Consider the following 25,048-nt stretch of genomic DNA (forward strand, 5'->3'; position numbering starts at 1 on the left):
TTTTTATAGATGATGACTGGTGGTGGTGGTGAAGAAAAAAAAGGTAATGAAATTTTTAAAAGAATAACTTGAATGATAGAATAATATGTATTTATAAAATATAATTTATTTTACAAAAAATATGATGATGATTATTGTAACTATTTTTTGTATATAAATACTTTTATAAAAGAAAATAAATGAAAAATTTTTTCAGTGAAAATTTTTTTACTTCTCAATATTAAAATTCAAAAAACACTTTTTTTTTATACTGTCAAAATAATAAATTATTACAAATTAAATGTGCTTGTGGAATCCCTATAAACATTGTATAAAATTTTGAGGTAGTTTAATATCTTTGTGCTTGAACATATTACCAGTATATTATCTTATGATCTGTAAGATGCCATCTGACAAAAATATCATATAATATTACACAACATACCTTTCTCTAATATTCTATTAATTTGATTTATTGCAGAAAATTTACTGTACTCAGATATATACATATAAAAGTTAGAGCTGGTAATTTCTTAAAGTTTATGATACCGATCTTATTTCAGTTCTATTAATCAGTTCATTTCTGCTCAAACCATTTCCTAAGTCAAATTTACTTTAATTTTCTTTGCCATTTTTTCAATAATTTCTTCTTTTAACCTGAAAAAAATTAATAATTATCAATTATACCAGTTCTCTCAGAGTATTTATACTTACTCTTCTAATCATTTGGTTCTCTTCTTGTTTAGCAGAAACTAATTACACCCCATTTGATTTTCAGTTCAGATCTATATTACAAGACAAAAGTTTAGAATCTCCTATTATTTTCAATTAGCTAAAGTAGCTTGTTGTAATATTGTAGAGTAGTAATATTGTTGCAGATTTTGTGGTGCTTGCACATCTGTTTGTCTCTATCATATAACTTAGATAGTCATCCTGTGCATGATTTTTTTCCATAATTGTCAGGATCTTTTAAGTAATAGTGAATAACTTGGATCTGTTTAATAATTTTGCAATTTCATATTTTGATTTTATATCCTGTTGATGTGCTAATTTTTTTCTTTTTATAGTCAGTTAAAATTTTACCAGTATCCATTTTTAAATAAACAAACAGGAAGAATATGTACAGTACATTACATATAAATTAATTAGCACAAATAAATTCTATGAATGTTTTATAATAAATATTCTAAAGTGGTATCAACTTTTGTCCAGTATATTATTACAGAAGAAAATTTAAACTTATTACTTTTTCATAAATATATTAATGATAAACAGTGAAACTTATTAAATATACAGTAGACTTTGTTAACTGGATAGCTGCTTCATGTTCTTTAATTCGTTTTTCCAATGTACGACCTGTTTTCCCGATATAAACCTTCGGATTCTGACAGTTGCAATTAATTTTATACACAGTACCAATCTTTTTTTCCCTATCAATTTTAATTGGGTTAGTTCTTACTTTAATATTATTTAATATTTTATTGGTCAAGGACGAAGCCAACACAATTTCATCATTTTTTAAAAAATTTATACACTTATTATATATAATATCCACATAAGGGAAACTATTATAGAGATGTTTTTTATTCTGCTTAATATTAAATTTATTTCTTTCATAATTGGTATGCCATTTCTTTAATATGTGTTGTGGGTAACCAAGTTTAAAATATAACAATAAATTTTTTAAAACAAAATAATTTAACAATAATTAAAGCGGATAAGACTAAACAGCTCATACTAATAGACAATAATGACTTAGAAAATAATGTTAAAGAACAAGTAAAAAATGAAAATCTATATAAAAAACTCAATAATAATCCATACGAAAAAATTAAAAAAGACCTCACTAAAACAATTAAAAATATTTATTCAAATAATGATATTAGTGAAATAAATAAAATAAGATATTAAATTTTAAAAATAATAGAACCCCTAAATTAAACATTCGGTTAAAAACACACAAAGAAATTGAACAATACAGACCCTTAGTAGATTTTCGTTACTCTATTTTGTATAATTTAGAAAGTTACATAAAAGAACAGCTAAAACATATTGATAATTCTAGTAATAGCATTAGAAATGCGGATGAATTTATCAACACTATTCTTAAAATCAAAAGAGAGAACACAGATACCCTCATGAGTTTAGATATAAAAAATATGTACCCTAACATTAAATGGGAATTAGTAGAACATAGTTTAATTGAAAATAATATCAATCCAGTACTAATTGAATTAATCAAGTTTGCTTATAAAAATAATTATTTTGAAGTTTATAACGATTATTATAGACAAATTGATGGTATAGGATGGGGCCAAAACTTGCCGAGTTAGTAATGAAGAATATTGATGTTAAAATACAAAATATACCTGGAGTAAAAATAGTAAGAAGGTACGTAGATGATTACTTTTTAATTTTTAATAACAAAATCATAAATGAAAAATAATATATCAGTATATTATTACAGAAGAAAATTTAAACTTATTACTTTTTCATAAATATATTAATGATAGACAGTGAAACTTATTAAATATACAGTAGACTTTGTTAACTGGAATTCAGGCAACTGGCAAAACAATAAAAATTAAAATAAAATCAATTTCTAGCAGAAATGCAAGTTTCAACTTGATGTAGCATGCCAAATTTAAACTTACAAAAATATTAGTTAAGTTCATTAAATTGAAAAGTTTATTGACTGCCATTTAATTAAAATTGCACATTGCATTCACAAAGCTGTTTTTATAATAAAACTGTGTTTACATTGAATTAAGTTTGCCTTTATTTGTTGTAATTTGCTTTTAATTATTGTATTTCAATAGTAATATCAAATCAGTACAGACTTTATGGTATGGTATAGTATGGGGTTTAGTATTAGCCTATTTTTAATATTAACTCTCAAGCATCCAGAAACTATTTATCTGGCCTCTACAAATTCCTGTGGGTGCCAGTTATCTGAGAGTCTACTGTACTTACATTTAAATGCTTTGTTTAGTCATTCAGTTAAAACTTTCCTAAAAAATTTTCTTCAGAAAATCATAGAGGTCTTAAACTTCTGTCTTACACTGTGTCTATGAATAAAGGGACACTTAAACAAAAAAAGTACTTCATCTAATCAAGCTACAATAAATTGTTAGAATGTGAAATTTTAGTTGACTCAATCAGCATTCATCAGAACATTTCTATCCTCTAAAAACAAGTTGAAAGATGTTTTGAAAAATAGGAATATTTCAAGCAGTATTTATTATGAAGTCAATACTAGATATAATAATACCTAGCAAAGAAATAGCATTTGTTTTAATTTTTATCATAGTAATAATTTAATAAATGGAATTGTCTTTAAAGAATCAAATTTTAGCATGTCTTTTTGAATTTGAATTTACAAATAATAAAAAATATAGATATATAAATTTAGAATAAATCTTTGTTGCAATACTGTTTTTACTATATTTATGAATAAATTTTAGTTCTGAGAATTTTGTTAAAACTAAATTTTTCAATATCAAGACATCTTATTTATCAATAAATACTTCACTTTTTAAATTTGCTTAAATTATTCCTGTTAAACAAACTATTCCATTGGTTTAACAGAAATTTTGCCTCGGTAGATTTTTTCCTAATTTATTCCTATTAACAGTAACTTTCTTCTATATTTTTCATTTACATTTTATGTTTCTGTTGCATGTAGTATAATTGTAAAATTATTTTATACATTAATCTTTTTATTATTGCAATTATATTTTTTATTCCATAACAGAAGAGCTCACCTGTCACTCTTCCTCCTCCATATATTCTTCTTCTTGTATCTTTTGTACTGATATCTTTTATTTGTACAGTTGAACTTTGATCTTTGAAGATATCATTAATACCTATCTGTTGTATTCTACAAATTGATATTGTGTTGTGAATGTGTGGATTTTATAATGCTTGACAGATGAAACTTGTTCAACACATTTGTAGATGATGTGTCGAACAAATTTCTAGTGAATCTAAACACAATAATTGGGATTTTGAAAGTCATACCAGTGAAGAGGCTGGTTGGATTAATAGGTTAAGGCAGTGGTTCTCAATCTTTTTGTAAGGGAACACTAAACTTTTACATTTTTTTTTTCTGTGGAACACTTACATCAGCTTTAAAGCAGGGGTGGCAAACCTTCTTGAAATCAAGCACACTCAATCTAGTAGATGACGACATTGGCATTTGCTGATTGCATTTTCGTACAAAAATTATTTTACATTGTATTGATTTTTCTTTTGCAACAATTTTTAATTGTATATTTGATTTTTTTCACGGAACACTTGAAGTGGCTTCACGGAGCACACATGTTCTGTGGACCACGGTTTGAGAACCACTGGGTTAAGGCAACACAATATATATAGATGATTTGCAAGAGGGTGCCTCTCTGGTGGATTTTCTGTAGAAAACTTTCCCTATTTAGGTGTTAAACATTTAAATAATTCTGGAAAACTCCAGCCCATTGGTCAGGCACTCCCAACTAGTGTTAAGAGGTTTTATCCGCTTGGCCACTAGTTGGCTGTAGTGCAGTGCATTAAGACAAGAATAATAAGAATAAAAATGAACATTAATTTTGTTCTAAACTGTCAATAAAGTAATTTTGAATCTAATTTTTAAGTATAGTTTTTTGCTCTTGATATTCGTTTTTCTGTGCTGTGAGCCTGGAACCTGCTTCTTGCCATTAAAAATTACTCTGAACGTGCAGATTGCCAACGCTTGGCCTGAACAGGCTGAGTAGGTCATGGTCCAGTCACTTTTTTCCTGATAAAAATTGAAGAAAGCTTAATAAATAGATAAACTTAATTTAGTATCATTTTAAGCTAGCGCTGGCCCCCACTAAAAGTTTGCTTCCGTAGCCTATGCTGAGGCCACTCCATTGTCTTTTCTTTGAATCTGTATATTTTCATATTGTCTGGTAATCTATAATTAGCAAAAGAAAAATTCTGTTTTAATAAGATTAAAGAAAGATCGAAATGCAGAGCTTAGATATTGTTGGAGATATTCCGACAAATGTTGATACAGTATTTAAATAATATATTTGTTTAGAGAGAGAGAGAGAGAAAGCTTCGATTTCTATTTTTATCCCCGTAGTTAGTGTCTACTAGGACAGTATAGAGTGCAGTTCTTTCGCTCTTGTGACAACTTAGTAAAAAGACTTTTATTAAGTGAACATAACCCAGTGGCGTAGCGTGGGTGTCAGCCGCCCGGGGCGGAGGAAAATTTCGCCCCCTTAAATAAAATACGGGGAATCCCTACAAGTCAATGAAGACGGTGTTGTCAGTCGCTACAATGAGCAAGATGTCATTATTATACATTCATTTAAAGAAAGGAGATTCCCCAGTTTCGTCACAGAATAAGTAATGAAAAATTCCGTGCTCATTTCAATCGGTCCGAATCGTAGGTGCGACAAAGATATGAAATGAAATAGTTCAAATTTTTACAAGATATTATTATTATTTATTGTGAAAAAATGCCGCCACCGATGTAACCTTCTGTTTATTATTGCCTAAGAAGCTAACAGATATAGCTCTCTATTGGCCCTCCTGTCACTACGCTTCGCCAATCGCGTTAATTCTTGACAGTTGTAACGGGCAGACAAGAGCGTCATGGCAGTATGTGACAAATGATGATATTAAATGTGGATAACAGTGAAATGACCTACACGTGTAAATAACGGAAAAAGAACAGAGAAGGACCGCGAAGTGAAAATGTGAAAATAAATATGAAATTGAGTTGATAACATAATCGAACAAGTCGAGGCAGCTTATTGGCTCGAAATTCGCGGCCGTCAATGCCAAATAATTGTTCTCATAGACTTCGGAAAGCTAAATGCTTGTAATGAAAGTCACTTAGCGTGCACAGGAGAAAGCCTGAGACCGTTCGGACTACCAAGCTGTCTCGAATCTGTGAAATCATAACTGTGACTTATACCGACATCTTATCTGTCTCTTCTCCGTTATCACCAGGCTACGAGTCACGTAATTGTAAAATGGGAACTCTACGACGGAAAAGTGACGAATCGAAAGTATCGTGCGTGCACATTATGATGTATGCATAGGCATACATGGACTTTTTTTTTTTTTTTTTTTTTAACTCTTTCCGCCCTGTGGGCACTACGAGGGCCTCTTTTAGTAGGCCCATTATGGGTTCGGCCAGGCCCACAATGGGGCGACCGGGTGGTGAGGGACGGGGCCCGACATATCCGAACGGACCACCCCCCGAAAAATTCCTGGGGATTATTCGACCCGTTCGGATTCGATCCCGGGTCCCCCAGAGCGGTAGGCTGCCACCTTTACCGCTCGGCCATCCGGCCGTCGGCATACATGGACTAGAGCGACAGAGGAAAAAGAAAGGGAAGAGCAAAGACGAGCGCTTAAAAACTTCTTTTTAAGTCAGGGTCAGACCTCAGATGTGCGACGATTCTCGAAAGAATGGGTCTGTACTGTACGTGTGCTGATCTTTGTAACTATAAATTGTGAATACGTGTGACTAATATTATTTTGTTTTTTATTCAGTGCAGGTTATAAGTTATAAATAAATATAAACAAACAACACTAATCCGATAACATTAAATCTAAATACCAAAATGATTAATTTACTGTGTTTTTGTTATTTCTTACTCCTGTTTTTAGCGTATAAAATAGGCCGAATACCGAATAGTAACCGAATATTCGTTGCATCACTAAAAATAACAACATAACCGCCGAGTGGTGGTAAATACTGTTCAAAATAGTATTTTTGAAGTATTTACGTGTAAAATATATATTTTTTTATTTCAGTAGCAGCTTGAGTTTCAAAACAAAGAATTTAACAAGTATCCTTAGCTTATGTATTAAATCTAACACGTTGAACATGCTACACTTCTTAACTATAAACAGCCATATTTCAATAGTTTGTATTTAAATGATATAAATGATATTTAATGTTATTAACTTTACAAAAACTTTATAGCTAATTCAAACTTATCACTGAAATATGCCCGCTATATTTCGTATAAAATAAGATAATTATGCAAAAATCGTCAGCTATTGGATCGCAGTCGGCAATTGATGCATTTAACTTAAGCTGTTTCCATATCTCAATAATAATAGAACCCTGCTCAATTTGAGTTTGAAACGTCCGAAGAATTTAAGAATTTATGCTCGGTGATTATCTCGACTTATAATGTAATCACGACTGCGTAAATTGTGCTTGCCAGAAGTTCGAAATCGTAAACCCGTACGAAAGATAAATTTATTAGTTTTAAGGAAAAAAGTTGGTCTTTGCTTTAAAAACCCGCTTTTATTTTCATTTCAGTTTGTCGATAACAAATAACATCGAGTGGTGCCACTCTGACTTAAAATTCTCCAACTTAGTTGTGTCTTGAATTGATATCTCTATGGATAGGATGGTAAAGACAAACTTGAATCGGGGCCACAAACTACCGTTTTGTGGACCTGGAATTTGACTTCTGATTAGTTGAGTTTCGTGCATGGGTTGACTCGGATATGTTTGATCATATCTTTACCATACAGTCGTTATATTGTGGGCCTAGCCCGAATCAGCGATGAATACAGTATACAAAAAACGTCTTTAGTCAGTAATGAATATGCTCACCCTAGTAATTCAGAACAAAACGCATTTTAAAAAATGTATTAAAAGGAATGAATATAAACAGGAATAATTTGTTTTTAACTATGAAGTTCAAGAATGATTCCTCTTTGTAAATACTGTATAAACAATAATCGGTATGATATTTTTCACTAGTATTCTTACTTATACTATTCCTATATATTTAAAAGCGACGTGTCTAGTTGGATCTCATTTCTTAATTAAAATAAAGTGTTTGCTTAATATTTAAACCGAGATAAAGTCTCATAAAGCGTGTTTGATCTGATCTCTAAAATCTAATGCAATTATTTATGATGTTTACTCTGCTCTTTTTTGAAAGTTGGCGATAAGATAGTGTTGAAGCTTCATCTAAAAAATGTCAAAACCATATTTCAAAAAATTATCCTAATTTGGATAAGAAATAAAAGTAACAATTCAATAAATGTAACAGAATGTTTAATAAACGCACCATTAAACTGCAGATTGAAATTCCGCATTTCAAAACTGAATTTTAAATTAACGGTTCGTCAACGGTTATAATTTTGTGAAATTACATGTTTAGAAAACCACCTGAAATATTACAGTTTATGTAGCTTATTGCATACATTTTTAAAACATTTTGTTTTTATTAACTAAAATATATTAAAATATTAACATCAGAAAAAACGTACTTGGGATCTAAAAAGAAAATGTTGGAAAAAAAATTACTAGTCGATATGACAGAAAGATATATCATCAGACGTCGGAAAATTTGATGAAATAGTTTCAGCAATTAAAGATTTTATTGATGCTTGACTTTCAAACGATGAATATTCGCATCTGGAATCAAGAAAGTCAAGTAACGGATAAGATTCTTTATTGCACGGGAAACCGAATCGAATGCAGACATTAGGATCATATCTAGAAGATTCTAGAGGATTAAAAAGATTGGACGAATTACAATCGTCATTATTCTCTATTAATCTAGGATTTAATTGCAAACAATTAGCTACCGAATTGGCCGTAGTTCGCGATAAGCCTTCAGTCAATAAACGAGCCATCAGCACAGGTTCCATTTCTTTTCCCGTTCGGAGAATTTCAGTTAAGACTGCAATGTAATTCCTGGCTAATCTGAGGGTCTCGATCTTTGAAAGCTTCTGAGATCGAAATCGAACTGGTAGACGAGAGCGTAGAGCATCCAGAGCTGCATTTAATCCATGCATTCGGTTTCTTTCCCGGGCGTTAGCTTTATGACGTCTCAACTTGAATTTGGCCAGTCTGGCTTTAGGAGAAAGTTTTCTTTTTTCTCTACGTCTTTTACTCGATTTCCATTCTTCCTCTTCACGACTTTTACAACGATTAAACATTTTTTTTTTCAATCTGTAATAAAAATATAAAAAATGAATAAAACCCGCATTTTAAAAAAAAATAGTTATTCAAATCTCAAACCTATATCATTATACTGTAATTACTGACAAAGTTGACAACTCAAAAAAAAATAATAGTAGCTAAAAGCAAACAAAAACACACTAAAAATTGCTTTAAAAATTTCAAAATTCGATTTAAAAAAGTACTTAAACATTATTTAAAGGTTGGTTTTTAATTTATCTATTTTTAACTTCATTCAAAAAAGTCCATTCGTCATTAAATTCCATTACTTCTTCAATTTCTTCATTGTATCCAAAAGATGGTCCTGCTTCAGACTCTAAACTTTGGTATGATTTTATAGTGCCTATTTTTCCAATGACATTTGCTGGTAATTCATAACCATAGTTGCATTTCCCTAATCTCTTCAAACCATATCTAATTGTTAATATGTTACTGAGCGAAATACAGGGCGATTCAAAAAGTAAGGTAACAAGAGCTTTTCTGTACAAACTCTATTTCACAGGCACGTACAATGATACAGAATATTATGGCACTGGTACTTGTTATTTTTCAACATAGTCACCATGCTTGTCCAAACATTTATTCCAACGATATACCAAGGCATCGATGCCGACAGAGAAGAAATCTGCGTCAAGTCCCTTCAGTCACGCCGTGACGGCTTACTGAACTTCCGTATCAGTTTGGAATCGCCTACCACCCAGATGCTTCTTCAATGGTGCGAAGAGATGGAAATCACAGGATGTCAAGTTGGGGCTATAGGGAGGATGTTCCAGTACCTCCCACTTGAAGCACTGTAACAATTCAGTTTGCTCAGTTTGCACATCTGTCCTGCCTTTATCGAACTCAGTGCACCAAACCCACACCTGTTTTTGTGACATGATATTACCACTGTACACCTCAACAAGTTGACAATGAAATTCTACTGATGAGTTGCCCTTCAGACCGAATCACACTACGCACTTCCATGTTTGATCACGTTTCCGTGAGCGTAGCCATTTTCAAAATGATATTGCAAGAGTCTGACGCAACATTTGCACCATCTAACGCCTGTGCGATAAAGCTGTGGTCTTCTGCTGCTGCCCTAATGGAAAATTCGAACAAGAGGAGGAATATGACACCCATGAGAGCTTTTGTTACCTTACTTCTAGAATCACTGTCGTAATATTCAATTTCTTCCGCAGTTTGGTCTTAACAATATTCATCTGACTAAATAAACGTTCTACTTCTGCGTTTGAGTGAGGTAATAAAAGAATTTTTAAAACAAAATTGACCAAGTCTTCAAAGGGATTTTCTCTGGCAGTATCTCGGTATTGAGTTACTTCCATCCACAGGTTTAACCGGCTGAAGTTTCTTTCCACTGGATTGTATAGATTTTCCTCCATTGAAAGTCAATGCAAGTTAATACTGCATCATCAGTGAAAAACATTTTCACAAGGTTTATTATATCACTTATAATTGAGTTGTGACAATAGTCAATACTTAGTGACGTCATGATTTTCAAAATTGATATATTGTCAGGTAACCTTTGCCGAAGTTGTTTTATACGAGACAAAAGAAAGGCAATGCAGCGACTACGAATATTTTTTCTAACAGTGCAGAATTGTTTGTTGCAGTTTCAAACTGATAACACAAATATGGATTGAGTGCTAAATGGTTTTCAATCACTACATCATTTGTTATTTTTGTTTCTGGAATAAAAATCTTAGAACAACGAGATTCTATTAAACTTAGCAAATCCTGTAGCAACTTCGTAAGATCAGTATTCTCAGATTTAAATATTTTATTTAATCTCTGAACTTCATCAAGTACAGGTTTAAGAAATAAAAACAGTCTTTGGTCATCAAACATTGAGAACAAAATTTCTGTCGTATAATATCTCGTTTGTTCTGGCCAAATTAAAATTTGCATTTAAATCATTCCATTGTTTCAAAATTCCATCAATAGCGGTCTGAAATCAGATCCAACGAGTCTCACTACATTGTACTAATTTCAATGGTTCATTTCCTTCGTTCATCAAAGAATAGAGTTCCTTGTATTTGGATTGTCTAATTGCAGAATGAGAAAACCAATTAAATGTTTCTTTAATAAGAAATTCTATTTTTCTTGGAAAGCCTTCTTTTGTAGCGTGGGAAACAGCTAATTGTAATGAATGATGGAGGCAACGTACCAAGATGGCTCGGCTTTTACATGTTTTTGAGTTTTCCTATGCTTTTCTAAATCACTTACTTTTGCTATCATAATGCAGTTTACAGCAACACTCTGTATATTCTCCTTCAATTTTCCGCAACTAGTTTTTATACCTATCGTCACATAGCCATTCTATTCGAAATTTTTGAGTGTATTTTCTCTCATTCGGCATTTTTACACATATAAGGGTAATAAATAATAAATTGTAACATCAATAAATAACAGTAAATAATATTATCTCAAAATGACACTATATTAACAATTGGTTTCTCACGATGCACGATAGATAACTTATAAAGACTCCCAAATTTTAAATGTAACAACGATCACTATCAAATTTTTAAGAAAATTGACAAACTGTTTTAATCAGGATAGGACCTGCTACTGCTAGTTGCGAAGCCAGTGCCTACTAAATTTCGCCCCCTTTACAAACGTTTACCAAATGTAGTCATGGTAAGAAAACTTAAGGTCTAGTTTTGCCCAGAGGCGTAGCTACCGTGGAGCAGTTGAAGCAAACTACTCCAGGCGCACGAATCATGAGGGCGGCAAGTTAGAAAGGGTGAAATAAACACTTGTAAAAACATTTGTAAAAAAATTTTTGAATTTAATAATTACTACTAGATTTAAATCCGTTGGACAATTTTGTGCCCTTTTTAAGTGCTTATCACCCGCATATATTGTCGCCTCATCTGATAAAAATATTCTGGAAAAATCAAAATTTTTACAATCGGCATGTCCCTCCGACAATTCGCCTAGTTTTGGACTTCAACCGCTTCGATTTAAAATGCGTTTTTATACTCAGGTAAAAGAAATTACTTCTATAAGCGAAGTTGTCGAACTACTTTTAATTCACACCGCAGCCTCGAGTAGCTTTTCCGACATTATTGCAGCATGCCTCGTTTTTTTTTTTTTTTTTAACTTTACCGGCGACGACGACGACAGCAGAACGAAGTTTTTCAATATTAAAATTAATCAAAACTTATTTAAGAAGCAGCATATCACAACACCGTCTTAGCTCTGGCTGCTGCTGTATATCAATTGGAAAAACAATAGCTTGTCAAATTGATGTGGAAAAAGTGATGGACCGATTTCTAAACGAAAAAGCGAGAAAACAACAATCTTCAAGTTGTTTTATGTATTATTATGTATTTGTTACGAAAATAAACTTGCATACATTTTGTCAATACAATTTATATAATATGTAGTAAACATTATTAAGTACTCCGTACTAGGCCGGATGGCCGAGCGGTCAAGGTGGCAGCTTACCGCTCTGAGGGACCCGGGATCGAATCCAAGCGGGTCGAGAAATCCCCAGGAATTTTTCGGGGGTGGTCCGTTTGGATATGTCGGGCCCCGTCCCTCACCACCCGGTCGCCCCCATTGTGGGCCTGGCCGAACCCATAATGGGTCTACTAAAAGAGGCCCTCTAGTGCCCACAGGGCGGAAAGTTAAAAAAAAAGGGTACTCCGTACTTAAAGAATTATATTTATTAAATTGAATATCTTATCGTTGAAATGCCTTGAATCTCAAATAAATTGTTATTAAGTAAGATATATATTAAGTAAATAATTAGATATATGTTTTTAAACTAAATGTTAATAATAATTTTCGTATAGCGCACCGATTCTACTTGCTTCGGGGCGCTGAATATGTAGCTACGCCGCTGTTTTGCCACTTACTAAAAATAAGATTTGCGACTCATACACATAATTATTATACATTAAAGATAATATAAATTAAGAAATTTATTTCATTTTAATAGTTTTATGAAATTTTTTGATTTTGTAGAAAATCTCTAAAATGTAGCTAAATTTATTAAATTTCCATCGCTAAATTTCAAAAAAGGCGCGAACAAAATCAAAATCTCGCCAAATTTAGTGACTTTTTCGCTAAATTGGCAACCCATGTGTACTAAAAAACAAATAAAGAGGGGGTTGAAATGCAAAATAAAATTTAAAAAAAAAGTAAAAATTCTACAAATGAATAATAATGCAGCAAATTAATCTACATTATTATTTGTTTTAATAAAAGCTAAAAATAAGTTTAAAGCTTCAGACTAAAATTACAAAATGCAGAATAGCATACCTGAAATAATGTGAATCGCTGAATGTTTAACGTTCATTGAGCTTCCTATTAAAGAGAATGATTTAATTAGTTATATTGATAACGTCATCCATTTATCAGAGTCAGGTTCAAGAGAAAAACATACTTGAGAGGTACGGTGGAGAGTCGAGTTGAATAATCGAATTATTATATTCGGTTTTCCCAATTAATGAATGCCTGATGAAATGTATAACCAGGGCCGGATTTACATAAGGGTATTTGGGCCGGTACCCAGGGTCCCCATAAAACTATGTTTAAACATAATTTTTTTTTTTTTTTTTTTTTTTTTCTATTACCGCGACAGCCTAGTGTGGCCTAATCATGAGGGCCACAGGCAGAGAAAACCAAACCCGAAAAAAAACCTATGAAACATATCGGAAAATTTCGGGAAAAAATTTTACATAGGTATTTTTCAATTAAATTAACGTGACACCAATTGTAATTCTAGTCTAAACTTGCTGACACCTATGACTTTATTAAGCCTTGTTATTTTTCTTTTCTTTACTTTCCTTGTACTATCTTCCTGCGGTAAAAACTGTACTTCCGGCTTCTGTTTACTTAACCACACTGTAGTTAGCTAATCCGTGTGGTCTGAACTGTAATAAAACAAAAGGGGATGACACCCGATCGGTCGAGGGGTTACTGGCACAGGAGAGAGGGAGATTGGAACGAAAGGAAGGAAGATTTTTCGGGGAGAGAGGAAAGCATGACGAGCATGTAACAAAGACAATTATTAAGGAACGGATCCGAGGCTTTTTTTTTATTATTGCCAGTCACCCCTTTGAACTTTTTCATTCTGATAATTCTTATCAACCTTATCTTGCTCTAGGGCCCTTACTTTGTAAATTTAGTTAAACTATAGTTAAGCTAGACATAAGTTAGAATAAGTCCTTTGTTTTGTCGGTACGTGGGGACCAATTTGTGATATTGTTATGGGTGATCCCAAGTGTCTTTGTATTTTCTTAGTTAGTAAGTGTGTATAATTGTTTTTTTTTTTTTTGGAAACTATCGGTGTTAACTGTAATTAATAAACTTTTTAAAAATTTTTATCAAAGCCGAGCGATTCTCGGGATTCTGTTATTTATTACTCGACTACACACCCTCAGGCATCACTGACGTATGTGAGCGTAATGGAAAAACATATAGATGTGCTCAATTGAAAATGTAAGATATCTCTAATTTCCATGCAAATTTCTAGTTCGTTGCATGTTAAAATTACACAGGATGCATTTATTCTGAAGCATGTGAATGCCAATAAAAAAGTAGCCAAGCAATTCCAATAAAGCGATCAATATCAAATATTACGTTATAAGTTGCGAAAAAGAAAAAAAAAACAAGAAATTCAAACGTCTTGTAAAAAAATATTTCTTCAAATACTTCATGTTAGTAAAGATCGAGTTTGGTGATGGTCAAAAATCACGTTTTAAGCGGTGAGATGCGATATGAAAAACAAAGAAGTTCACCAAATAGAAAAATTCAGCATGAAGAAAAAGGTCATAAAAGTGTTCATGGAAAGACTGAAATGCTGCATTTCATTATTGTCATGGTAAATCCATTCACAGAAACTATCCCAGTGATTTGTAAATGCTAATTCTTTTTTTTTTTTCCTTTCTCAAATAAGAGCAAACAAGAAAATAAATAAAAAAAATGAAAATTTACTATAATTGTTTTTGTTCATTAACTTCATTTTTTACAATACTGCAACCACTGAAATATTTTGTTTTGAATTGCAAAAATGGCTATTTTTTACCCATAAGAACAAAACTTACATGATTAAAATAAATAAATAAATATATATATATTTTTTAATCGTATTAGTTTTGATCTTAATTGGAATTATATACAATATATATAATAACAGTTTTACCTGTATAAGAAAATTTGATTCCTTCTATTAAAAAATTCATTGTTTTCTGTTTCAAACTTTGTTTCATATCAATGTTCCAAAACTCACCAAATCCAGGGTATCATTCTAAAACTGTCCTTACTCAAACAAAATAATTTAAAAACACTACCTTATATTTTCTAGGATTATCAAGCTAAATTTTATAGTATTTTAATGAACTTAAAGGTTAACAGAAAAAAGATTATGGTGCTGTAAGAAGTTGTAAACATTTTCCACTTTGTGAAAAATTTGGAAAAGTAGAGGTTACTTTTGGCATAGCACTCTTCAATTGTCTTGTTTCATAACAATATTCTATCATATTGATCATTTATAGCAGTGGTTTTTAACCTTTTTAGTGGTCAGCACCCCCTTGAATCTGAAAATAAGCTCTTGCACTCCCTTAAAAATGTGTGTATATTTGTTGCAAGAGGGTTTTACTAAATTCTTGAACTGTGTTAGAGTGAATCCATGCTATAAAAGCACTGTATTATATGGGAATGTTCCCAATTCTCAAACTGTGCTAAAGTGAATCCATGCTATAGAAGTGCCGTGTTATACAGGGGTTACCTGTAAATATTGTTACAAACCTCGTTCACGTTCTTATTCAAGGGATGTGAACACGTCTCAACTAATTTCTGTACTGCACATGACAATGTGACTACATTAACTGCATGTACTGACAAGTGCAATGTGCTGAGAGAAGGTAAAATAGTGTGTAGAAGTGAGGTGGTAGAGAGTGAAGAAGTGGGGTGCCGTGTTGCTGGGTACCACGATTTGTAGAGAACAGGGTCGCCTAGTTTGTATTTTTTAAAAAAAATTTTTGAAATTTCTCTTGCACCCGAGAGTGCACATACCCCAAGTTAAGAACCACTGATTTATAGGTAGACACAATGTGTAGCAATGGGAAATTCACACTAAACTTCGTTCTGAGATTATCACTTCCCGTAAGTGAAAACTGGCTAAAAGGAACAATATTTCCCAAATACTGATGACATCAAAAATGTGGTAGCAAAGCTGAAGATTGAAGAAGGTGACTTTAAGTCACCTTCTTCAATTATTCTGAGTATCTTTTCACCACTGACAGAAGAATATAATTATAAAAGTGGATATTTTGAAGGAAATAAAAACTATTCTTTGGTTTAAACATTTTTGTACAATTAAAGAACTCGTAAGAAATTTTTGAATGTATCAAAAATACAATTGTTCTTTTATTGTTCAAAATCAATCATACATCTTTTATTATTGTATTTATAAACTATTGATATTAAATAACTGAAAAGGCTGAATAAATGGAATTAAAGTTGATATGAAAGATTTATTAACAGTATTTCAGAAAGCAGTATTTATACATTAAGGCACTTTTATTTAAAAAGTCTGTTCTGATCAATAAACTTTAAAATCCAAATAGTAGTATTTAAATACAAATATATATATGTTTCATTTATTTTGGTTTTAAGAAAACTGTTGAGAAAAACATATTATTAATTTATAACAACTTTTTTAATTATAACTATTTTGATAAACATATTATTTGAATAGTCTTTGAAAACACTGTAAATATCTTCTTGATATAAGACATACTGATTCTTGTACTATCTAAAAAATAAACAGTAATAACTATTTTTTAATTTTTTTAAATCAAAATTAATTTCAATAAAAGTTATAAAGAAAGCCTTTTTTCTGGGTCTTTTATTTTCAATTTAATTAAGTGAATTCTTTGTTCAATTCGTTGTATTTCTTCAACATATTCTTCACAAACACCATTATCCAACATTTTTTGAATAATATCTTTTCTTTTCTTGTCTTCATAATAAATAATTTCTTTTAATTCATTAATCTGTGTGTTATCAATATTATTCTTAAATTCCTTTATTTTTTTTTCAATTTCATTTATTAGATTTTGAGATGGATGTTGTAAACAAATTAAAATATCAATTATACTTTCAAAAGGATAAATAGTAATACTATTCAAAGATTCTTTGATTCCTTTCACTTTATTTCGTTTTAATTCCATAAATAATCTTTCATTACCAGATCTTTCAAGAATAATATAAGGAATTAGAGCTTTCTTTGCCAAAAGTGCTTTCTCTAATCCTTCTGACTTTTGAAATAAAGAAGCAATCTCAACATTACTTACAAATGGTTTCTGATCTAGAATAATGACATGAATATCATTATTTTCTGCAAGAAACAATTTAGTAATATTAAAATCAAATTCTTCATTTGCATCACACAACTGATAAGATTCATTTTCTTCATACACATCAGTTGTTTTAAAATTTTCAGCAGTACAACTAGAATTTGTGAGATCAAGAGATGGAAGAGCTAAATTCTCCTCAATTAAAATATCATTTATGTTTATATTCTGATTATTTGCTATATTGCATAGAAAAATAGATATTCTGTCTTTAAAGTGAGTGTTAGTTACTAGTGCTACTAATTCTTTATCCATGCACAATTCTGAAAATCTAATTTTTGCTTTTTCACTCCAATGTATTCCATCGATAGGCTGAACATAAGATAATCTTCCTCTAAGAGCTTGAGATGGTAAGCTCAAAAATTCTTTTTTTAATAGTCTCAGAGATTTTTTTGATACCTTGCATTTTGTACCATAATCTACATAAAATACCTCAACCTGATCTTTCTGAAGCACTTTGGTTATGATCCCACGATGCCAAGCGTTATTAAAAGACCACAATACAGCACATACATTATGTTCTGCAACAAAATTATCTGGCATCTGATATTTATCATTTTTTTCATTATTATATGTTACCTGAAGATTTTCCATAAGCATTTTTAAACTTTCAGAAGTTGTTTTTCCTTTAAGTTGAATCCAAAATTGATCAGGACTATCAATATCACACACAGAAATTGATATAAAATCTGTTAATTTCTTAGGAAGAGATTGTATTGTGTATTTATCACCTGGAATTACCGAATCTTGGGGAATTCCATTCATTAATTCTGGAATATAAGGATTTATAGTATCTATACATGGATAATCTGAATATAAAGAAATGAACAAAGTAGATCCTTCAAATGACAATTTAATTGGTAGACTATTAGATAATTCAAAGATAAAAGATTCTATATTATCATAACCTAATCTTGCCAATGGAAGTTCACTTTGGAATTTATTTTTGTAAATCTTTTCAAAATCATCTAAAGAAATCTTCTTTAAATATTTTATCAAACTTATTATATTTTCTTTCAGAGAGCTATCAAAAGATGAATTGTCTGTATAATCCTGAGAACATTCAACTAAACAATTTGATTTATGGCAATTTTTTGGGTCATACTCATCACAAGCATATAATAAGCAATCACTTGTTTCATTATGTAAGGAGATAACTTTAAATATCTCAGGAAAAGCAAAAACTAATTCCATAATATCATAGAAGTTATAGTCAGATAATCTAAAGCATTTTCCAGTAAATTTAAAATATTCACTGAGAAATCTAGATGCTAAAATTCCAGAATGAGAAGATAAAACTTGTTGGAACTCCTTTTTAATCTCATTTGGTAATGTTTTCTGAAAATTGTATAATTTATTTACTTTTTCCACACTATTTTGTATATTATCAAATAATTTAGTTTTATTTATTGAAGGACCTATATATTGTTTAAAAGTTTCTAAATTGTTAATTTCTTTCCAATCTGAATTTTGAAAAGCACTGCTATTTGCAGCTTTGAGTCTTAAAATATCAAAAACTTTTAAAGTAGAGATTGCATTTTCATTAGTTTTTTGATTACAATTTTCTTGTGTATCAGTATTTCCAATTTTACTATTATTCATCCTAAAATTGAAGTTCGGCTTCAAATTGAAATTTTCAGTATTTGGAGCCAGTTCCGAAAGTTCAGAATTAGATTTTTCACACACACTTCTATTGTTAGTAGCAACAGTTGGTTTGCAAATATTTGGGTTAAGTTTTACAAAATAATACGAACTAATACATTCCAGCAATACAATATCAGGAATATACATTAAACATTCAGTCAAGGTGCGGAACCCCAAGTTTTCAACAGGTAAATCCCTTCCAAAATATTCTTTGAAAGCATGCGAAAAATTTCTTAAATCTATACTTCCTCCTAAATGATGTAATAATTCTACAATCTCGGTTTTTAACTTAACTGGAAACATATTGCTCAATTCTTTTCTTAAAGTTTTCTTAATATTATCACAAAAGTTCGGAGAAAACTTTGCATTTACGTCCAAATGAGAATCTTTTGGATATTCTTTCGGTTTGCTACTTTTCGGTTTAGTAGTTTTCGATTTAGAAACCCTCGATGCATTCTTTGCAACTGGCTTTGGCTTCACGGTATTAGCATTCGACGACGGAGCAACATTTCTACAATGCCCTTGGAAACGTGGAGCAACATTTCTACAATGCCCTTGGAAACGTGGAGCAACATTCTTCTTTTTTATAATATGACGGTGTTTTGTATTCTTTTTTTGCCTTTTGACCATTTTCTCAATATGTTTCGTGGAAGCATCAGCAACTGCTCCTAATCCATATTCGTTCAGGTTAGGCATCCACTCTAGTTGGACGACGTCGTTCAAGCTTTTTACGAAATCTTCGGCATTTTTATAACCTAACTCAGCATATGGAAGCGTTCTACCGTTTAAGTCACGGTAATCTTTACACAATTGTCCAACCGTTATCTTCGATGGACAGGAAATTAATAGTGAACGAATGATTTGTTTTGTTTCTAATAAAAGTATTTCGCTCATTTTATATCTTGTATTTTCTAAATATCAAACTTTCGAACCAAACCGTCACGCTCTTCAACACTTGAACTAACATCAAATTTTCGAACCAAACAGTCACGCGCTTCACCACTTAAACTAACATCAAACTTTCTCGAAAGATAGCCAAATATCGCCAAATGTTTTTATTTTATTAATAGCCAGATGTTACTTCTTTTAATAATAATTATTTTTATACGAATAATTATACCACGAAATAAATTTTATGGGTGTGTGATTTTAAACAAATATCATCTCCGAAAATATTCTCGTTATGATCGGAACACAGTTCCGATCGTAACGTATCGCGATTTAGTGGCACCGTCTCCCGATAGAGGGCATTTTTGCCCGAATGATGAATACAAACTGATCAAAAGTTTATAGTAAGTTACGATTCGTAACTTAAAAATGGATGTTGCGGGATTAGAGGCCGAAGCGAAAGCAACTGCGGCCAAACACGTTGCTAATATGCTTCAGAGACCGGATCAGTTAGAAAAAGTTGAGCAATATAAGAGACGAGTTGGTAGGAAAAAGGTAATAAGAAGGGCGTTTTCTTATGTTTACATGATTAAATTTCTTTTATTTATATATATATATATATAGATTTATGAGCTGTGAAATGATAAACGTATCCATTAATAAAATTTCAAAATATCCAATGAGGCCAGAAAATTTCAATGTAAAAACATTTTATAAAAAATTAGTGGAAAAAACCCTCCTCCTGTTCTGACTTTAGAGGTGATCCACACAATCAAACAACACTTATAACAAGAAAAGAATCATATTTTTATAATTTTTCTTATTTATGTAATTTATCATGATATCTGTCAGTTAAATTACATATTATAATGAGGTGAAGAAAAATAATTTTTGGCAAATGAAGCCAAAGTGCAAAACAAATTCCGTTTGCTTGATTTATAAGCAGTTATAATGATAAAAATGTTTATGATTATTACCGGTATATAAAAGGGGCTGTAAATGATGTCGCAGGAGCGTAGTTCAAATACGACAACGTGACTTAGCGTTTCACATTTCTAGAAGTTGAAGTTTGAGTCCGACTCTGGCTGATTCTTTTCTTCCAGAAATATTAAAATAAAAAAAAACTAATTTATAATAAATAATTAAAATTAACTTGAGATGATGGCATAACTGCATACCTCTAGACAAATTAGTTTCTAATCGTTAACTTGGTTGTATAATAACTCGATAATTTGGCAGACTGTTTTGTTTTGTCTAACATTTCTGTTCTCTCAATTGAAGAACGTCTTGCAAATCCACGGGAATAAAATAACTTGCTAGCAAGGTGTAGCAAAATTAAAATTTTGTTTAATGTAATGCTATTGTTATGTAATGTTTTATTTTGATAAGAGTGTAAAAAAATTATTTTGTTAATATCTGTTACATAATTGATATAGTGTATTTACTTCACAATGATACAAAGGCTTTGTCAGAAGGGTTGATGACCAATGTGACATCATTTGCAAGGGGGTGTTTTCGTAATGGACATTAAATGTAAAATATAAGATATGAAATGATTATAGAGTGAAGCTAATAAACCACTTAATTAGAAGAATGCATTTTGGAACAAGGAAGATGTAATATATAATTTCTTAGGAATAAAACAAAAATGCTAAAATTATAGGAGTTAATTTTTATTGGTAAAATGTTTTTTGGGACTTTTCCATCCCATCTTTAGACCACAAAAATTTAAATCAAATGTTTGAATGCTTCACAAAGATTTGAACGTTTTATTCAAATTTTTATGGTCTGAAGAGGATATAGAGAAAGTCCCAAAAAATGTCTTACCAATAAAAACTTGTAACACCTATAATTTTAGCATATGTTTTTCTTCTGATCTTAAATGAAATTGTTATTTACACTCAGAAACTTGTAGCCCACCAGTGGCCAAGCAGTTGCGTTCCCTGAACACTGAGAGTTTGGTTGTGGGTTTGCACCTTGCCAGGATAGGCAGGCCATGTGGAGTTTTCTGGGTTTTCTCCACATCTTTAATGCCTAAATAGGGGCCAGTTACCCTTTAAAGATCTCCCGGAAGGCATCCTCCTAGGCGGATTGCCCAAGTCTTGCATTGCTACAAAACAAATAAACTGAAACTTGTAATTTCTTATTGTCATTAAAAAATATTAATTAAATAAAATGTTATTGAATTAAGTAATGAGTGAATTATGTTTCATTCTATGTTTGATATCAATTTATTTTTCAATAAGAAGAATTTCATGAAATTGATTCTAATATGTTCAGATTTATTTTCCTTAGATTTCTGAATTCAGTTGTCTTGTGAACAAATCTCTTCTTTTAACATACTAAGATGATTCCAAATCTTTTATTATTCTAACAATAATAAAATTAGCTTATGTTGATGTTAAGTGCCTTTTTTTTTTTTACTTCTAATTCATGAGACAAAACATAGTAAAATACTTTCATAATGTAAAAGCATTAAATCTTTATCTAAAGATTTTTAACTGCCTTTATCAAGAAAATATTTAATATGTGAATAAAATTTTCCTGAAAAAATTAAAGTAATTAAAAAGTTTTGTTATGTTACATACAGAATTTGTTTTAATGTTAAAACATTTAATAAATATTTGTTCATATGCCTTAAGTTTTATGATAACATTATATAAATTATCAACTTTCAGTATAAAAATGTTTAAAAACTATTAAAATTTACTTTGTGATTTAAAATAATATAGTTTACATTACAAAAAACATACAAAAGTAGTTATTACTTTTCTTTGAGCATGTGTGATTTTTTTATTTTTTTATTCTGTTTTAGAGATCATCTGTAAAGCAGAAAAATCATCATCACCATGACCTTTAAATAATTTCATAGATTTAAAGTTTTCCCTTCTTATATTTTTATTTGATATTTACAATATATATTTTCTTTATTGTTATCAATAAAAACACAACTTGGATCAACAGTTTGTCCTCCTAATGAATAAATTCAATTTTTATAAGGAAATCAGGGTAAATATTTGAAAGTTTAAGTTAATTTTAATATAAATTCACATGAAGCTTGTCAGGATTAGACTAAAAAATTTAGAGGTTCTTTTATAAAAAATCTGTAAACAACTGTGAAAAAATTAAAATATGATGAATACATTTAATATAGATTAAAATCCTTATTTTTATATTTTATTATTGAATTTATTACTGAACTTGTGTGTGAATATGCAAAATGTAAATAACATGACATTTTTCCTTGATATCCCTCTTATATAAATTTATGAAGCATTAATTCTTTTTTAATGATTTGGATCAGATTTTTTTCTTAATTTTGTTCTTTTGTATAAGATTTCTTTAAGCAAGGAATTTAGTTTTAAATATTTTAGCAAAGATTATGAAATTTAAAACAGAATATTTAATCATAATAAAGTAGTTTTTTTTTACATTAAAAATTTAAAATTAAGAGAGTGTTTGTGCAGTGTGTCATATTTTTAAAAATCGTACTAACAAGCATGTGTGGATTTTTGTTATGGTATTTTGATTCCTGTTACATTTTATTATTGAAAATGCATATATTGCTTTTTCATTTTTTGCTTAATTTTACATATACAAGATAACTATTTTAATGTTTGAAATTAATTACCTTAGTTTATGAAAAGAAAATTTATTTAGATGATTAAATATGTATATTAAATTGTCAATATTGTTTTATAAATTTTATTAAAGATAATACTGAAATATGACTACTACTAATTTATTGTTTAAATTATTATTTTTTTTAAATATAGTTTTTGTTAATTATGAGATAAACATTAAAATCTGTGTCAATTTGTTATTTTTATTTTAAAAAATTCTTCTTGTTTAAATTAGGCCTCAGTTGAAGCAATGTTGAAAACTGCCATGCAGACACAATTAGATGGTGTGAAATTAGGTTTAAATCAGTTGCAGACAGCATTACAGGATATACAAGATATTAAATCAAAGTATGTAATTTCATATATACAAAAAATATATGTACATAAATTAATACATAAATTAAATATTTGTAGTTTTAACATATTGTTTTTAAATAATTAATATACCAAATTATATATTAACAAGTAAAATGACAAGGCCATTTTTGGGACGAGACTGTCTTGGAGACTCAGGGCTCAACTGCACACAGTTTTCTAAGGAAAAGAGAAAAATGAGCACTAACCAATGAGGAAAAGCTGACATTGGTACTCAGAGTCCTGGCATAGATTATGGCAGGCTTTGTTGCTGCTGTAGTTATGATGGGTTGCGTTATCACAGGCCTGTTTTTGGCTATGGTAAGTGGGAAGATATTTGTACCTGAATTGTCCCAATGTTGCTCACGTCATTTTGCAGGATGGCGAAACGACGAGAACAAGATCAAATTTTGACAAACGTGTAACATGTCACACATTTGTCAAAATTTGATTTTGCAACGTTCGCATTTCGAAATTCCCAATGAGCAATGCATGCACAAATCTGCATTAGTGCCTGTTTGAAGAAACAGTGTCACCATTCTGTATTTTATTTTGACTCAATTCTCAGTCCCCTGACTATCTACAAGTCTGGTTTTTTTTATGTGCACATGATTGGGCACTAAATACTCTGTGCCAAATTGCAACCCCTGACATGTACTCCTTCATACCTCTAAGGAGTCCAGCCATTGACAGCAGTGCGATTTTATACACAAGACATAGTCTTGTCAATAAATAGTGTTTTTTTTTCTGCAGTTTAGGTTTGACAAATGCCAGATCAATAATAGAAAAGTTTCTAATAATAAATATGAATAGTATATTATTTGATTTTATTATGATGATTTTTTGAACTGCAATTTGAAAAAATTGACCTATAAATTCCCACTATCCATCTGTCTTTCTTAATCTTGAGAATGGTGTTAGATAAATGAAATCCAAATCCAGATTTGGAAATCTTAGGGGCAGGAAGCCCTGCTTAACTGTATATAAACTTCTGATGCAAACTGGAAGTTGTTATTTCAATTAAAAAATTTTCCCCTCTAATAAGGAGTTAGATAGATGACGGCATGACTCTGTTGCTAACAGGAAAATATGATGTACATGTTAGGGTTTCTCGATTCCTGGTCTTTTGCTTGTCCCGGGATCCCAGGATAGAATTAATTATTTTTAAGATATACAAAATATTTTGTAATCAAATGATATAATTATTTTTCATTTTT

The 25,048-nt window shown here is 30.5% G+C and overlaps 3 protein-coding genes across 4 annotated transcripts in view; 1 reads left to right on the forward strand and 2 right to left on the reverse strand.

Annotated features, from left to right (window-relative positions):
- Positions 1-8,289: 8,289 nt before the first annotated feature.
- LOC136972011 (neurogenic differentiation factor 1-like) lies at positions 8,290-8,928 on the reverse strand. Its single transcript, XM_067266562.1, has one exon. The coding sequence runs from the start codon at positions 8,926-8,928 to the stop codon at positions 8,290-8,292; it is 639 nt and encodes a 212-aa protein (XP_067122663.1).
- Positions 8,929-16,694: 7,766 nt separating this feature from the next.
- Positions 16,695-19,948, reverse strand: LOC136972592 (tudor domain-containing protein 5-like). Its single transcript, XM_067267171.1, has one exon. The coding sequence runs from the start codon at positions 19,858-19,860 to the stop codon at positions 16,786-16,788; it is 3,075 nt and encodes a 1,024-aa protein (XP_067123272.1). The 5' UTR covers positions 19,861-19,948; the 3' UTR covers positions 16,695-16,785.
- A 252-nt stretch (positions 19,949-20,200) lies between these two features.
- Sec6 (Exocyst complex component Sec6) overlaps positions 20,201-25,048 on the forward strand; it is a 66,724-nt gene continuing 61,876 nt past the window's right edge. For both annotated transcript variants that reach the window (XM_067267278.1, XM_067267286.1), the window contains exons 1-2: positions 20,201-20,409; positions 23,713-23,825. In XM_067267278.1, the coding sequence (XP_067123379.1) occupies positions 20,284-20,409; positions 23,713-23,825 (239 nt within the window). In that variant the 5' untranslated portion in view covers positions 20,201-20,283. The remainder of the gene's footprint in view (positions 20,410-23,712; positions 23,826-25,048) is intronic.

This window comes from Centruroides vittatus, unplaced genomic scaffold, assembly GCF_030686945.1.
Source record: "Centruroides vittatus isolate TY-2023 unplaced genomic scaffold, ASM3068694v2 contig_1057, whole genome shotgun sequence".
In the NCBI taxonomy this organism is placed as follows: domain Eukaryota; kingdom Metazoa; phylum Arthropoda; class Arachnida; order Scorpiones; family Buthidae; genus Centruroides; species Centruroides vittatus.

Bases quoted from the DNA above. Each gene is read 5' to 3' on its own strand.
- LOC136972011 (XM_067266562.1), bottom strand. From the start codon at position 8,928: ATGTTTAATCGTTGTAAAAGTCGTGAAGAGGAAGAATGGAAATCGAGT.
- LOC136972592 (XM_067267171.1), bottom strand. From the start codon at position 19,860: ATGAGCGAAATACTTTTATTAGAAACAAAACAAATCATTCGTTCACTA.